At 45.3% G+C, this 17,452-nt stretch overlaps 1 protein-coding gene across 2 annotated transcripts in view; it reads left to right on the forward strand.

Annotated features, from left to right (window-relative positions):
- Nucleotides 1–13,943, forward strand: part of grm3 (glutamate receptor, metabotropic 3) — a 33,082-nt gene extending 19,139 nt beyond the window's left edge. Inside the window, exons 3-5 of one of the 2 annotated variants that reach the window (XM_076300150.1) lie at nt 557–1,629; nt 12,331–12,508; nt 13,793–13,943. In XM_076300150.1, coding sequence (XP_076156265.1) covers nt 557–1,629; nt 12,331–12,508; nt 13,793–13,869 — 1,328 coding nt within the window. In that variant the 3' untranslated portion in view covers nt 13,870–13,943. The remainder of the gene's footprint in view (nt 1–556; nt 1,630–12,330; nt 12,509–13,792) is intronic. The other variant, XM_076300158.1, reaches the window with a different exon arrangement.
- Nucleotides 13,944–17,452: the final 3,509 nt, after the last annotated feature.

Below are 17,452 nucleotides of genomic sequence, written 5' to 3' on the forward strand. Positions count from 1 at the left end.
TGTCACAGTCCGATGCCGCTCTTTATTAGAAATCCCATCCTAATGAGGCGGAAGATGGCTCTTAACATTACTGCCTAACCATAAAGTCCATAAAGTCGTGCTTCGGCTTCTTTTGTTTTTTAACAACTTGTCTCATAATTATCTGATCTTATCGGATGGCAATGCGATAGCGTTTGTTTTTGCTGCAGGGGAGCAGAGAGAGGCCTTAAGATGGTGCTTTGCGTTATTGTAAACAGAGAGACATTAGTGGCTGATACCACCGCAGTAATGCTGCAGTCACTGAATTCTGCGAAGTGGAATTGAAAAGAGTTTCGCGAAGACTCATTTAACCTTTCATTGTCGCTCCACTGAGGATTCTTTAGGTCTTTCATTTGTTTCTGTCTGTATCACATTTAATGTTGCAGGCTTGTTTGTTCTTTTTGCAAAGTACATGGATGATCAGAGTTAAACTCTCAACCCTGATGTCTCTCTCCACCTTTCTCTCTCTCTCCCTTTGTGTCTTTGTCTCTCTCTCTATCTCTCTCTGCTCTCTGACTCTATCTGCCCCTCTCTCTAGCTCCTTTCTCCCCCCCTGGCACGGAGAGCGTGGTGAAGTTCGACGCCTATGGCGACGGCATGGGCCGCTATAACATCTACAACTACCAGCGCTCTCCAGGCGGCGAGCGCTACAGCTACGTGCAGGTGGGCGAGTGGGCCGAGACGCTCTCCCTCAACGAGGCCCTGATTGGCTGGCCGCGCAGCGGCGCCGTGCCCACCTCGCAGTGCAGTGACCCGTGCGCCCGCAACGAGATGAAGAAGATGCAGGCGGGCGAGTACTGCTGCTGGATCTGCACGCCGTGCGAGCCATACGAGTATCTGTCCGACGAGTTCACGTGTGCGCCCTGCCCACCAGGCCAGTGGCCCAACGAGGACCTGAGCGGCTGCTACGACCTGCCCGAGGACTACATCATGTGGGAGGACGCCTGGGCCATCGGGCCCATCACCATCGCCTGCCTGGGCTTCCTCTGCACGCTGCTGGTGTTCGGCGTGTTTGTGCGGCACAACGACACGCCGCTGGTCAAGGCGTCAGGCCGCGAGCTCTGCTACATCCTCCTCCTGGGCGTCTTCATGTCCTACGTCATGACGTTCGTGTTCATCGCCAAGCCGTCGCCGGCCATTTGCACGCTGCGGCGCCTGGGCCTGGGCACATCCTTCGCCGTCTGCTACTCGGCGCTGCTCACCAAGACCAACCGCATCTCGCGCATCTTCAACGGCGTCAAGGAGGGCGCGCAGCGGCCACGCTTCATCAGCCCAAGCTCGCAGGTCTTCATCTGCCTCTCGCTCATCTCCGTCCAGCTGCTGCTGGTGTCCGTGTGGATGCTGCTGGAGGTGCCCGGCACGCGACGCTTCACGCTGCCCGAGCGGCGGCAGACGGTCATCCTCAAGTGCAACGTGCGCGACTCCAGCATGCTGCTGTCGCTCTCCTACGACGTGCTGCTGGTCGTGCTGTGCACCGTCTACGCCTTCAAGACGCGCAAGTGCCCCGAGAACTTCAACGAGGCCAAGTTCATCGGCTTCACCATGTACACCACCTGCATCATCTGGCTGGCGTTCCTGCCCATCTTCTACGTCACCTCGAGCGACTACAGGGTAGGTGGAGTGGATGAATGGGATTGGTGGGAATTGTTTCAGTCAGGTTAGCTTAGCTCCTTAGATCAAGACAGAGTGCTATTGTGCAGTATGCATCACATAAATGACCTAGATCAGGCATGTCCAAAGTCTAGCCCAGAGGCCAAATGCTGCCCCTGAACAGTTTTTAAATGGCCCTCTTGACCTCTTGACCCACGGTTTGATTTGGAACAATTCACCGTATTTTTGACAGTTCCAAGTAATTATGGGATTAATCCAGGAGTTAACATTCAGAGGTACATGGATTAAATGTGAAACTAGTGGATCATAGCTAATACTGATTAATTGGCCCTCAAGTATTTTCATTAGACCTAATCTGGCCCCTGGCAAAAAAGTTTGAAGATCCCTGACCTAGAACGACAGAGAGGTGGAGGCACATTTATAAGAATGGGTATCTAAAAAACTACAGTCCTTTAGAAGTACACAATTTGAAAAAGAGCTTTACCTTTTAACAAGTATAAATGAGCATGGATATCAATTCTGTTCATCATCAGGCCAACTAATGTTTTGACAAAGAGTATAACCTGATTAGAGTACAATCTAAAACTAGAAATGCAATTCCAAGGAATTACCAGTGCATGAAAATGCTAAAGTTGTGATGTAAAATATCATGTATAGTTAAAACAGATAATACAGAGATGGTTACTACGGTGATGCTAGGATAGACATGGTGGTTGCATAGCTTAATAAAAGTTGATAGTTTAAAAGTAGACTGTTTAAAAGCTGAATGTAGATAGTTTAAAAGTTGTTGATAGACAGTAGATAGTTTAAAAGTTGTTGATAGACAGCTAGTTTAATAGATAGTTTAATGATAGTTTAAAAGTACACCGTTTAAAAGTTGAAGGTAAATAGTTTAAAAGTTGTTGACAGACTAGAAGTTTAATGAATGTTGATATTCAAATAGTTTAATGGCTGTGTATTGGTAGATATTTGACGATAACTGAAAGTTGGAATGGCTCTGATGTTTGCTAGCAGTTATGCTAAGATTTTTAACTATGCTAACCATGCTACTTAGCTAATGTTTTATAGCAGTGCTAGAAATGCTAACATGTTAACCATGCTACTTAGCTAACTTAACTAACGTTTTCTAGCAGTTTTGATAAACATGCTAACTATGTTAGCAATGTTAACTATGTTAACCATGCTACTTAGCTAACTTAACTAACGTTTTCTAGCAGTTTTGCTAAACATGCTAACTATGCTAGCAATGCTAACATGCTAACTATGTTAACCATGTGACTTAGCTAACCTAGCTTATCATTTTTAGTAGTTATGCTAACTATGCTAACTAGCATGTTAACAATGTTAACATGCTAACTATGCTAACCATGTGACTTAGCTAACCTAGCTAATCATTTTTAGCAGTTTTGCTAAAAATGCTAACAATGTTAGCAATGCTAACATGCTAACTATGTTAACCATGCTAACTAGCTACAGTGGGTAGGAGTCATAGTTGATGACAAGTAACAGTTACAATGGCTGAACAGTTAAAAAGTTCAGTAGTTTAAAGGGTTAAATTGTTTAATAGTGAAATATTGTAGTGAGGACTTTTATTTTGAAACAGTTTTTGGCAGAGGAAGCAGTTGAACAGGATGTGTAGTCTTAATAGGGCCAGTTTGTATGCTTAAAGCCTGAGACTGGCAGTTGATCCAGGTGGCCTGAACACCTGCCATAGGATTCTAATTGCTTAACGGCCGTATTATGATGTCATAATCGGCAATGTTAAGTCTATGGGTTTTTTTTAAAAGTTTTTCTTTAATAGTTTAAAAAGTATAAAAGTTTCAAAGTTGAAAAGACATACCAACCTGATCTGTTTGAAGACCTACGTTACAAAGTTTGAATGAAGTTTCTAAGTTAAACTGTTCAAGAGAAATTGCGTACAGAAAAAGTGGTAAGCGGAATAATAATAAGAAGAAGAAGTTGCCTAGGAAGAACAGTACAGTGCATTTTCATGCACTGTAATAAAAACAAAACATTAGGGAAAAAATATTTTGAGGAGATATTCCTTTTAATTTGAAGTAATAACCTTGTTTAACCACATCTCACGGTTACATGTGCAATGTGCACAGCTCATCACAGCACAGCCACAGAATCCCGACTAAAGAACACTGAAAACACAGAGCAGCCCTGGACCCCGCATATCTTTATTAAGACCAGTAGTTCTCCATACACCTGACATTGTCATAGCATCTGCTACTAATGGCACCAGTCAAGTGCATTTTACCAAAACCAGAACTGCTGAAAAAGACAACCACTTGCATTTAGGAGGAGCAGGTCATTTGAAATGCCTTAATGTAATGCTTATGTCCGTATAAATTGTCAAAAGCCTTTCAAGTGTAATGTATTCAGCCATCAGACAGGGACTAAAGACCTTGCCACAGAAACAGTTTCTCAGCCCTTTTTTACAGAAAGAGAAACAGAGAAAAGCAATGAGTGAGCGAGAGAGAGAAAGAGAGAGATGCTGCCTTGACCTTGGTCCCTCTCTCATAATCATTAGCTGAGACATGAAAGAGGAGGATCAGGCTAATGGCGGGTTTTACCTGATAATCAGCCCTCCTACTCCTAGATAAAAGGCAGGGGAATTGTGGTAGATATCGTGTGTGAGCTTGCGACTAACAAGGCAGCCTTCAGGCAGCCACCTTCTCAGACGTACAGCTTGAAAATCAAGCAGCTGCAAAAAGAGCAACCTCAAAAAAGGGGGGAGGGAGGGCTGTGCTGACTAGCTAGCTTTATACTGAGGTGTGGACAACACTTCTCAGCCATTTAGTTCTGGCGTGTTGAGAGTAATAAGGTAATGATTACACTTATCATCCTGCAGTGAGCAGGAATAAAACTAGATGTACCGCATAGCGGTACAAAATATGACCGCCGCACAGTCCTGTACATCCATGCTACGAAAAATAAATCATATTAATGAATTTGTCTCCATCTTCTACTCCATCCCCCACTCTTGAAACTTTTGTGTATGCTTGTTTGGAATGTGTGTTTGCGGGCCGCACACAAAGTAGCCTACTGGCGCTGCAGAGGTGAATAGATTTGTAGCACTTGCCAAAAAAATTGTAGCATTGTTATAAAACCTTTAAAATATCTAAACAATCACAAGTAGGGCAGTTCATCACAGTCCATCCATTGCAACTGGACTGATGAAAGGTACACCTGTAGGCTACATTGTATTTGGGAAAAGCAGAAGGTAGCAGCATAATGTATTTATTTATTTATTATTAAACAAAACAATCCAGTTCCATGCAGTTTTCAACAGCTATCAAGAAGAGAGGTCATGTCATGGATTTTTGTGAATGTTTCTTCTTCTACATATGCATAAGTTTAGTCATCTAGTTCATATGATATTCAGCTTATTGTCAATGCACAAATTAAATACCAGTAGTCTAAAACAAAATGCCGTTTTACCCAGTGGTGCAAATAACTGACATGTCCAAAAGGGCCTTCATGAAATGCGTTGCTAGACTGTTCATACACATTTTAACGGGCCAAGTTGAAGAGCTACTGTCCGTTATGGTTTGTGCAAATAATATGCTGATTCATGTTCCCTTGCATTTTGCAACTAAGAGGTCCATGGTTAGTCTGGCTTTCGCCAGACCAATCTCAATCTTTTAAGAAATCGAAAAGGAATCGCCAGCAGATCAGGCTAAGTTCATCCAGCCTAGTCCATGGTAGGCGCCCGATAGAAATATTGTTTAATTTTGCGATTGAGATATCCACGCACTGGCGCCCCCGGTTTCAAAGCTATTCTAAATGCAAAAATGCATAGAGGGAGTTATGACAAAACCGTGACTGTTAACAAACTATAAGCTATATAAGGTAGGCCCTATGCTAGGCCTATTACACAACATAAATTGTCACTAGGCTATGCTGGCGACCCAAATAAAATCTCCTTTGGGAACCAATGGCTTACAGCAGCATTTCTCAAACTGTGGGTCGCGACCCACTACTGGGTCGAGGAGACATGCCAGGTGGGCCGCGAACTGACGTGAAAAACAGGAGTTTTTTTATTTCTTTTTTTATCTGTAGCCTGGGCCCAGGTAGCACCCGATGCGCAATGGACGCACTGTGTTATTCACAGGGAAGCGCTCGTGTCAAGGCAGCTTAGTTAGTCCCGACCTACATGAGATTTTGAACGTTGTTGTGAGAGTGGTGAATTTCATCAAAACCCGGCCACCAGGGGACACCAGGCAACGTTTTTGTGTTAATTAATCATCTTCGTAAGTTGGTATATGGTTAAATGACTCATTACAGGGCGAATGAAGACTCTCTCGCCCGCCCCTACTGCCTGTAAGAAGAATATCCCACTTGCAAGTTCGGTGTATCCTACCCGCCGACCGAAGCAGGATCAGTTTACATCCTGCATACAGCACAGAGGCAGGCTACCGAAACTCTAGCAATTGTTGCAAACGTGTGTATAATGGCAGAGCTAGTGAAGAAGCAGCGAAAACCCTTGACGGAAGATGCAAAGAAAAGGAAAAGAGCTTCAGACCGAGCGAGGGGGAGTTTCTTAGAGAAAAAGCATCAAGCTTGCCTGGTGTCCCTTTAAAAGCGCGTCTATTCTCTGCACTTTGCGAAGAGATGGTAGCTGACCAGAAGGCTGTACTGTTTCACAGCGAGGCAAGGTGGCTTTCCCGAGGTAAAGTGCTGTTGCGCGTGTTTGAGCTCCAGGTCGCCTCTTCTTGGAGGAAGAGTGCATGTTTGAATCTGCAAGCACGTTCACTAATGAACATTTCTTGACGAAGCTGGCCTATCTTAGCGATATATTTGATATATCTTAGTGATACATTTGAGTTAAATGTCCAGTTACAAGGCAAAGACAAGCACCTACCTCACCTAGCAAATAAGATTACTGCATTCACCAGGGATGGATTACTGCACGGGCCTACCGGGCCCAGGCCCAGGGGCCCAGAGGGTCAGGGGGCCCTGAAGCCCAAGCCTTTGCATGGAATCATTGCCTCAATATCAACACATCAGGATGTAGGCTATGAATCTGATTGAATTTAGTATTGGCAATCTCCAAAATGCACCAGAATACAGGAAATCACATCAAACAAATTAAAACATTTCTGGGGGAGGACCCCCCCCTCCCACATATACGACAATTAGTGGGGGGCCCTTAATACATCTGGGCCCAGGGGCCCAAAAAAACTTGAGTATGGGACAAGCACCTCGATCGCGACAGTATTATGCCTTTGAGATTTCTGAGCGAAATCGCTGAAACGTCTGATTGGGAGCCACTCTTGTGAACCTATCAATGCACAAATTAAATACCAGTAGTCTAAAACAAAATGCCGTTTTACCCAGTGGTGCAAATAACTAACATGTCCAAAAGGGCCTTCATGAAATACGTTGCTAGACTGTTCATACACATTTTAACGGGCCAAGTTGAAGAGCTACTGTCCGTTATTGTTTGTGCAAATAATATGCTGATTCATGTTCCCTTGCATTTTGTATGGGATGGGAGTATGGGACAGGCGCCTCGATCGCGACAGTATTATGCCTTTGAGATTTCTGAGCGAAATCGCTGAAACGTCTGATTGGGAGCCACTCTTGTGAACCTATCAATGCACAAATTAAATACCAGTAGTCTAAAACAAAATGCCGTTTTACCCAGTGGTGCAAAAAACTGACATGTCCAAAAGGGCCTTCATGAAATGCGTTGCTAGACTGTTCATACAAATTTTAAATACCATATAAATATTTAAATACCATGTATTAAACAGTAGGCCTACATCACATCCCTGCAAAGTTTATTTCAAAAATATTTCCCAACCAGCAGTGCTTAGTATGACTGGATTATGGATCCATTTAATGCAGCATGTTGGTATTTCATTGAATATATTGTACAATGCTTTAAAATGGCCTATGCTTCCTAATATGTTGCTGGAAAACAGAAATATGTGTCATTGTCATTATTTCAATAAATTTGACAATTTTAAGCTTGACCTACCACTTTCTTAGAGCGATGAGGGACAGGTGGGGCTCGAGAATGCCCCCTTGATCAAAGTGGGGAATGAAAGAAAAAGTTTGAGAACCACTGGCTTACAGTATCAAGCGGACTTAAGCTGCCACCTCTTGGCGAAAAGTTAATAGTTTTGCATATCAGTAGTAATACATTTCACGCAGCTGTTGTGAATCACGGAAAGCGACACTTCTAAATGGAACCCAACCCACTGTACAGTAGCTCAAGGTCTCTGGCTAAAGCAGCCATAATGAAAGCGTTATCATTGTTTGGATACTTCATACACACGTGTTTTTTAATCGCATAGACTACAACTACCAAGCTGGAATCAAAGCACATCGACTCCCCTCTCACACCCTAAACACGCACTTCGAACAAACAAAAAGCATCTCAGTCTCACGCCATAGGCAAAACTGTATCGGACCGATGTAACGTTGGTACTAAATCATCCATCGCAAAGAATGATTTTTGTAGCACGTGCAACAAATATGTGTAGGTACAGCCCTGCCCTGGATACATCTCTCAACGTGCGCTCTAAAACATTTGGTTTAAATGGAGATGTAGATCACGGGTGCGTTAATAAATCTACATTTTGACACAAATTATTCACTTTGACGAATTTATGTAGTTTCAGTTACTTTACTTTGAGCCATGCTCTTCCTTACTTGAATCACCTTTGAAAATAGAGGATTGAAGTAGCCTATATGGGTGTTTGGGAATGAACGTTGACTCAGATGCTTTTTGAGACTTTGAGCTAAATGTCCCAGCCCGGTGGATGCATCATAGACAGGTTATCTTTCAGGTAGCCTATATATTTTCCATTAGAAAACCATCACGTAGGGAACGTGTTGTGGCTAACTCACTTAGCTCCTGTTAGTAGACTAGGTTATGGTCATAAGCAAATGAGGTGACAGTCTAATTAGTGTACAATTAGTGCTGTTATCAATTTGCTTGGTAGCCTATAACCGCATTTATGGTTTTCTACAAATACATCAATAATCAAATTGGCCCCCATCACTCAACCAATCCTAACGGTAGTCTAACATTATTTTACCTACGTCCTAGGATAACTTGTATAAGATTAACGTAGCCTACCTGCAGTACAAACCAAGCATGTCCAATAAACATTCTCAGATTTATTTCGGCTTCAAGAAGAAATGGGAATTACATTTCATGTGGAAATCGTCCTATCCTTATTAGACGTTCTCTGCGGTAAACTACATTCCTTGTAGGAAGCCTCCATTGTTTTTCCAACCCACTTTTAACTTCCAACAAAATTACGTCTCACTGCAACGATGCGCCATCTAGTGGACAAACGACTATGTATCGCCAATACTGGAAATGCAGCCATGATGATGATGATGAATATTTTTGGCTTTCCTTTAATCCTACTGAATTTGTAATTATGTATCGGCCGTTCTAATTGCCGATACCGATAGTATGTGCGTGCCTGTGTGTGTGTGCATGTGTATATGTGTGCACCGCCATCTACAGGCCAATGAGTGTACAGTAACTAAATGTACACATAACCTAAATGTTTTTAGACCCCCCCATGAATGAAATTCTACGAAACTTGGCATACCCCCAGAGAATGCCAGGTCAATCATACACATAAAATTTGGTGCAGTTCTGAACATCTTAACTGAAGATATTAACTGCAGAATGATATTGCATTTTCATTTTTTACCAGGGGGGGGGTGCAAATCACAAATGAGTGATTATGGGCCAGGTTGATGTGTGCCCTTGAGACCAACATACTGTAACGATTTGATAGCGATCCACACAGTTGTCCAATCAAAAGGTTTATTCACTGGGATCGAGAGTCGGGACACAGATCGACCAAGACACAGAACACAATGCAAACAGGGCAGGTCAAGCACGCACACACACTACACATACAGGGGAGGACGCAGCCTCCCACACAAAAAGGATCACACACGAGGGAGAACTAAAAGGGAAACATGTCACAATAAAGACGCTAACATTACACTTCTAACTTAGGAGAATAACGACATAAACCCCCCAAATGTTCACCCTCGTGTCCCAGCATGCCTTTCGCTGGAGAACGCTAACACAGTCTTTATGCGCCGACGTTACACAGCTCCCCCAACAAGCCATTGCCGTCCTCGGCAATGCCCACGAGGTAGCCACATGCTAACGTCGGCGCGCGTCGCCCGCCACTCAGTTCAGTGCGACAGTTCCGCCAACTCACGTGGGGTGCACGCGCCGCAGGAGCTCACTCAACGGGGCGCCACGCTGCTAGCAATCCAGTTCGGGCGTGCTAGCAGCCACGTGGCCGACCCGCTCGTCACCAGCTCCCTCTCAGCAGCCGCCCTCAGGCTGCACTTTCCGCGGCGTGTCACCACGGCACTCCTCCTCTCCAGACGGGGCCCTAGGTGGCCTTACAACCGTCGACACTGTACCAAGCACCGGGGTTCGAGGGGGGCCAGATGAACCTGCACCAACGCCACTCCGCTCCGTCGAGTCGCCGACCGGGACAGACAGGCACCGACTCCACAGCAACCGGACCGCGCTGAGCTCTCCCGCTGCAGCTACCGTCTTCGGCGTCCCTCCTCGTGTTGCCATCTCGCAGAGCCGTACTGCTCTGTTCCCGGCCCGTTCCACTCCTTCGCGGCCTCGGCGAAGGCACGACCCCCGAGATGGTCGTGCTATCGAACTCCACACAACGAACTTTTTTTTCTTTTTTTTTTTTTTTTTAAAAGGCGCCGGCCAACAGGCCAACTAGAACTAGCGCCTAGCACTGCACGGTGCCCCTCACACGCACCCAAAAGTTAGCACACACCAAAACAGTCACACACTAGAGAGTCCTTCCGTCGAAGCTGCCCCACCGTCGTGAGTTCGCTGCCCTCAGCGGCTCCGCCAACCGTCCATCGTCTAGGAACCTCTTCCTCGCCGCACTCCCTCTCTGCTCACGCGTCGCGGCTCGCCGTGGAGTCAGCGCCCAGGCCATCGCCGTCCTCTCCGCGAACGCTTCTTCAGGCTCCTCTTCCGGCAAGAACTTCTCCCATGGCCGCAGGCAGCTCCAACCGAAAGCTCCTCCCCTCCGTCGGCAGTAGCGATAGCAGGCCCGGAGCTTTTTAGTAGCCCTTACAAGGGCTCTCTCTGCTTCCTCTTGCGTGGGCCTCCACCCAGTGATGAGGTCTCCCGCTCCCAGCTGCTCCCGCTGAGTGGAGGCCATGTTCGCAAGTCGCTTCTGACACCAATGTAACGATTTGATAGCGATCCACACAGTTGTCCAATCAAAAGGTTTATTCACTGGGATCGAGAGTCGGGACACAGATCGACCAAGACACAGAACTCAATGCAAACAGGGCAGGTCAAGCACGCACACACACTACACATACAGGGGAGGACGCAGCCTCCCACACAAAAAGGATCACACACGAGGGAGAACTAAAAGGGAAACATGTCACAATAAAGACGCTAACATTACACTTCTAACTTAGGAGAATAACGACATAAACCCCCCAAATGTTCACCCTCGTGTCCCAGCATGCCTTTCGCTGGAGAACGCTAACACAGTCTTTATGCGCCGACGTTACAATACCATAAAAATGTCTTCATCCTCAGTGCCACGGTTCAGGTAGTTATTTAGGAAAAACTGCATTTTTTGGGTTTCGGGGGGGACCAGCGCGGTGGGGGAGTAGCCCCCGGGGACCAAACGAAAAATTTCCGTAAAAGTCTAGTGGGGCTACATACCCACCAAATTTCATGTGCCCCGGTGTTTCGGTGTCCCGGGTATCGTTGACCAAAAATTCAGGAAGTAGATGACGGGAAAAAAAAAAAAAAACTTTGACAATCCCTATATGACCGCTTCGCTAGCGGCGGTCATAATAACTGTCACAGAGAGAACTAAACCTGCTGAGAATCAAATATCATTACAATCTGTTGGAGGGGGGGTTATGGTTGGTGCTGGGTGAGGCTAGTACGCTATAGAGAACATTTTTGCCCTCTTGTCATTTCCAATGAGGATGATCACTCAGGCTCACTGGCCTAGCTGACACTATGAGCCCTATGGTCTGCCGATCCAGTTAATTAACGGCTGAGTTCAATCCATCTATCTGGGATTTAGATGGAGTGCTTCAGAGGACCTCAGCCAGGGTGGAGTTTTTCAGCAGGGCCTCACCAAGGCAGATTCTCCCCGCAGACTCAGTTATAGTGGAGAACGCAGAGCAAACTTTATTCAAAACACAGCAGAGAAGATACAACAACGGTACTCCCAAGATACAACAACAGTGGGAAACAAGGAAAAGAGCGATGAGAGAAAGTGTAGAAAACTTTATTCTATGGCTAATCGTGGGGGGGGGGGACTTCAGCCCTCCAAGCAGATGACTCAAGAAAATATGTTCAATGGGAAAGTTTAGCATTTACATACATTCAAGCTCTGTCTGGTCCTGCCAACTCTTATGAGCTGCTCATCCTGATATATGTGTGGCTATTGTCAGCTCGCTAATACTGTTTCGGTGCTAATTTTATGTGGAAGTATCCAGCTGTGTTTGCTCTGCTTGGCAGCGTTGAGTGCCTTAGGCCTCCTCTCGATGCTGTCCTATAAGCCTTTCATGTGCTCCTAATATTCTCTTTCTTTTAACATCCAAACCTCACAGACCTCCAACTCCACGTCAGCGGGCTGAGCTCAGTCTCTTCACTCTTCTGCCTCTCTTTTTCCTCACATGCAGGTCCAAACCACCACCATGTGCATCTCGGTCAGTCTGAGCGGCTTTGTGGTCCTGGGCTGCATGTTCGCTCCGAAGGTCCACATCATCATGTTCCAGCCCCAGAAGAATGTGACCAGCCATCGGCTCAACCTCAACCGCTTCAGCGTCAGTGGACCGGCCACCACGTATGCGTCACACGGTGAGACCGCTCGCCCACGGCCACGGGTTTCAGTCCATGCACCATAACAATGCGATCAGTCCAATTACAACAGATTAACTTCATGTCTGCAAATGGATGCCCTCCTCTCTCCTTTGACCTGAACACATGGTGTAAAATCAGTGTTAATATTGTGAAGCTTTTGTGGAGTTTTGTCCAAAACTAGTCAGTTTACTAGCAAACAGCCAGCGCACCTGAAGTGCACAATCCATCAGCATCAGGGTTAGCACTGATAATACTAGCCAGCTGATCTCCCTGCTGTTCTCAGCCATCATTCCCAAGTGACCCTCTCATATCTCTTGATAGCAATTAATGCGAGTGGATTCATTACTTTATGTCACAGTTGTGTTACAATTACATTTTCACTGGAGTCCAGATGGCTGTCAGTGGTGAGTGAGGCGCGGCCATATGTCTCCAAGGAAGTCTGCGGAGACAGCAGATGTGGGAGCTCACAGGAAGTGTGGCCAGGGCCTTTCCCCCAGCTCCATCAGTGCACAGGTGTCAAACGCAGCACGCAGCAGCAGCAGCCACAGAGTGAGAGAGAGAGAGAGAGAGAGAGAGACTAGGCTGAAGCTGTGAAGGTAAGGGAAGCTGAGGCTTACGTAAGCCAGACACAGAAAGAGAGAGAGAGAGAACATGAGAGCCTTACCGTTTGGCATGCCACTCAAGCAAGTGCCGCTTTCTTCTAGCACCATTGTCACCTGCGCTCGGTTATGTAAGCCCTGAGAGGAGGAAGAGGGGTGGGGGGGTGGGGGGAGAGAGAGGAATTGTGGGAAGTTGTGTACAGCTGTAAGGGCCGTACAGTAATAAGCCCACCTAACCGGAGACACGGCAGCCCTCCACTGTATAATTCATGGCCACAAAAATGAATCAGGTAAACAGTTTCATCTTTATTTATGTTCTTCCCTTTCGTCAGATCGAGGAGGTGACAGACACTGCAAAGAAGGGGAACGTGGGTGAGATCTTAGACAGGCACCCGCTGAGAGAAAGGCAGAAAGGGGGGGAGTTGGGGAGCAGGAAATGGAGAAGGTAAAAGGGAAAGTGAGGTAGAGGAGTTTGTGTGTGTGTAAGTGTGTGTGTGAGTGTGTGAGAGAGAGAGAGAGTGTGTGTGTGTGTAGAGGGAAGGCACTTTATGAGCCAAGCTTTCTGACTCATTTTTAGTCCAGTTGCAGAGCAAAAACCTGCCCTGATTTTTTTTCTCTTTTCTCCTGTTCCCCTCCCCCTCCCTCTCTCTCTCTCTCCTTCTGCCTGCCTCTCTGTCTCCAGCCTCAGTAAGTGCTCACTACGTTCCGACCGTCTGTAATGGCAGAGAGATTGTTGACTCCACCACGTCCTCCCTGTGACTCCGCTCTTCTCTGACTGACTGCTTTGCAGCGACTGTTAGCCAATCAGCACACTTTGTGCTCCATCCATGAACTAGCTCCCGCCCACAGTATGTAGAAAAAACAAGGTGTATTATTATTGTTACTATGAAGATGATTGATGTTGTTAAATTATTTTTTAGGGGCCTGTACATATTAACTGACATTGTTGTAGAGAAACGAAAGAACAAAAAAAACTTTCTAGGATGATTTTGGAAACTTTGTTTTCTTTTTTGATAGCTTTGTTATGTATGTATTGTACGTTGTATATAACCATGAACTCCCATTGTTGTATGGAGTATTTTTGATTGGACGTAGTCACCAGATTGATCTGGTACGCCTGCAATATTGGACAGATTTACCGTACTTTTGTTTTGTTTTCTTTTGTTTTTTCTTCTCTGTTTTGTAGAGCTCATTGTAATAATAAACATGTATGTATTTGTATGTTGTAAATAATTTGTATATACTATTGAAGATGGTTTGAACAGCACAAGCTGACAGCATTAAACAAACTGAGAAGAGGCCTAGCAAGCAAAGCGAGGGTGCTGCTGAGTTTTCACCGTTGCCCTAGGAAGACTGCCAGCGTGTGAGGCGAGCTGGTGTGTTTGCTGAAAGAGAGGCAGGACTCCCTTTGACGTCTGAGGTAGGGATATGTAGGGATTAGTGCGTGCCCATGCCTCCACAGTCTGTGGTATCATCGCTACACCATGGGAAATGATTGTTTTTTAGTTTGTTTATGGTTTTTTTTTGGTAAAAGCGTTAATGTTGTGTTAAAAGACACTTCTCTGTGCCTTACCGTACGTCTTGTAGTTTTTTCTACGCTGGCTTCTACTGTACAGGTTGCGTGTGCATGTAGAATTGAGGGAGGCTGGGCCAGCTTTATACAGAGGAAGGGATTTTGCATTCACCCATTTTTACATATTTCTCTGGCCTTGAGTTTAAAAAACACATACTGTATGAAAACTGTCACATACTGCCAATTCAGTTCAAATACCAGATAGAGTCTTATCCTTGGAACATTTGCCAAACCATCTGTTTTGTTGATGCATCTATCAATGTGACAAATTTAAGATATGTACAATAATACCTTTGTAGCTAGATGATATTGTGAACAACAGCTAACACGGTCCTAGCACAATGTGTCCTAATATTTAATAGGAAATGCAATGATTGCAGCTGGTTGATGACTGTATGTGGTCAAAACGAAGTAAACATAAGCACAGCCTTGAGACAACTACTGGAGATGTTACAAAAAAATAAACCTTTTTTTTGGCCTGGTGTCTGGTCTTCCTGTTAGCCCATGATTCCAGACAGACTTTCTCTTTTCGGTTTCCAAGTGGAATTTAACGATGGAGACAAACAGGTAACTACTCCTTCACAGATCAGAGAGGAAGTACTTGAGTAGGTCTCAAGGAGGATCGCATTGCACGTGCAAACGGCAGCGCTGCACTATGAAACCCATTATTGTCAATGGTTTGCGCGCGCAAGAACTGATCTGCCGCTGCGCCGAGCAAAGTGCAGTGCAAACGGCATGTTGCCGCTTTGCTGCTCATGCGCGTGCCGCAGTCAAAGTTCAATCATGTTGAACTTTGTCCGCGGCGCACTGTAAATCATTGGCATTTTGCGCTGAACCCGGAGGCAAGCACAGCAAAAATCTTTGGGACATTACCTCAACCAAGAGCAACCTAGCGGCGAGCGCAGCACATACCGCATGCAATGAGATCCCCCTTTCAATTGTGTTTTTGGAAAAAAAAAAGAATATACCAAACACAGAAGCCAACAAGAACAGACGAGAGTCTGTAGTATGAAAGAAAAAGAGGAAGAGATAGAGAGAGAGGAGTAAAATCTTCCTTCACCCCCTGTGGCAGCCCAAAAGAATGGGCTGTAAGTGTTTTTGCAGACAGGCAACAGTGGGTTATGTAAAGCAGCATTCAGCCTCAGGCTGTCAGGCAGCCCTCTGAGGAAAAGCTCCGTCTTACAGTCAGGGCCGCAGCTCTTTGTAGTGCAGGCAGGCAGGCAGTGTGTCCGTCCAGCCCCATGAAAAAATCTCCATTTTCACTGAGGCTCCAGGCTTATGGAGCAGCCATCCACCTCCCCCACATCTGCTGCCGCTGCTGATGTTTCATTTCTGTTCCTTTATCAGGTAGTGTTGGGTGAGGAGGACTAGATCTAGATCCAGGTCTAGTAGAGCCAATAGAAATAATAATTGTTGTAATATACTGTACTTTTATAATGATAGCAGATAGGGAGTTGAACATAAAGGCGTGCGTGTCTACACAGTATAGAGAAGCAGGTGGAAACAGGCCAGAATTGAGTTTCAAGCTACAGGCAGAAAATCACACTCTCCTTCACAATATGAAACTCAACCACACAGACATTTAAACATGGAAATGCACAAAGTGAACAAGTTAAGTCAGAGGGTTGTAAATGACTTGACCTGAAAATGAATGTGTTTGTATATGTGATGATGAACTGGAGCCACAGTTTCTAGAGTAACATGTTTTGACAACAAAGTTTCATTATTTTACGTTTGTGAAGTTTCTCATGCAGACTGATGATGTGTAATGAACCTGGATCATGTGCTGTCTCCAGTCTGATGTTGGAACTGTGACATAAGCACAAAGCAATAGGACAGTGCAATAACACGGACACAATGGCATCATAATAAACAGTAACAAGCTGCTGGTCTCCGTCTGACTCTGCTGTTTTTTTGGTCCCCCTATACTAACCACCATTCTCTGCTTCTGGGACAAGATTATAAGGAAGGGTGGGGGTGGGGGTATGCGATACAAAGAGGATGGAGTGAAGGGGTGAAGCTCTTGGTTTATGAAAAGAAGGCAAGAGAAGAGAAGGTAAACAGGACTTTGATAAGAGTGACAGCAAAGAAACGGCAGAGGAACGGGGCTGAGAGAAAGTATTTAAGGGCAGAAGACAAACAAAGAGAACAGAGGAGAAGAGTGGCAGAGATATAAGAGAGGTGAACGGAAGAGAGAGAGGGAGAGGAAGAAAGCGAAGTGCAAGGAAATGAGAGGATGTGAAAGGAGGAATTACCGTATATATCAGAGGAAATGCAGAGAGTGGAGAAACAGCAGGGTGGCAGTCAACCAGGGGGAATGATCTGCTAGCTAAATGAAGCTAAGCCTGAACAACTGCACAACTTTAATGGCCTAATTAAACCGAACACCAGTACAAAACTTCTTTACAGAGCACCTAGCACTAGAGGTATCCTAGAGACTCCACATCCCCCTCTCGAGTAGCACTCTTTACTCAGCTCCTGCATTGCATTTCTTTTCTCTGTCATTTACAGTTTGTCCAGATTCATTTTGTTTTCATTTTGTTTTGTTTTCATTAGAGCAACTAGCAGATTTAGACAATGAACTTACATGGTACATTTTAAAATAAGACAACTTTGCAGGAGCCAGTCGGGTCAACTGCCAACAGCAAGTCTTTTTAAAACTGGATGAAAACAAAAAGTGTTCTTTCACCCAAAGATCCAGACTTTCAGGTGTGGAAAGTGTACTGAGCTACTACAGAGAATTACCATTTGGATCAGTCAAGATCAATG

This window comes from Alosa pseudoharengus, unplaced genomic scaffold (assembly GCF_046254945.1).
Source record: "Alosa pseudoharengus isolate Yale_2024_CS ecotype anadromous, Long Island Sound unplaced genomic scaffold, YU_APseudo_1.1 YU_APseudo_1.1_scf_10, whole genome shotgun sequence".
NCBI classification, from domain to species: Eukaryota; Metazoa; Chordata; class Actinopteri; order Clupeiformes; family Clupeidae; genus Alosa; species Alosa pseudoharengus.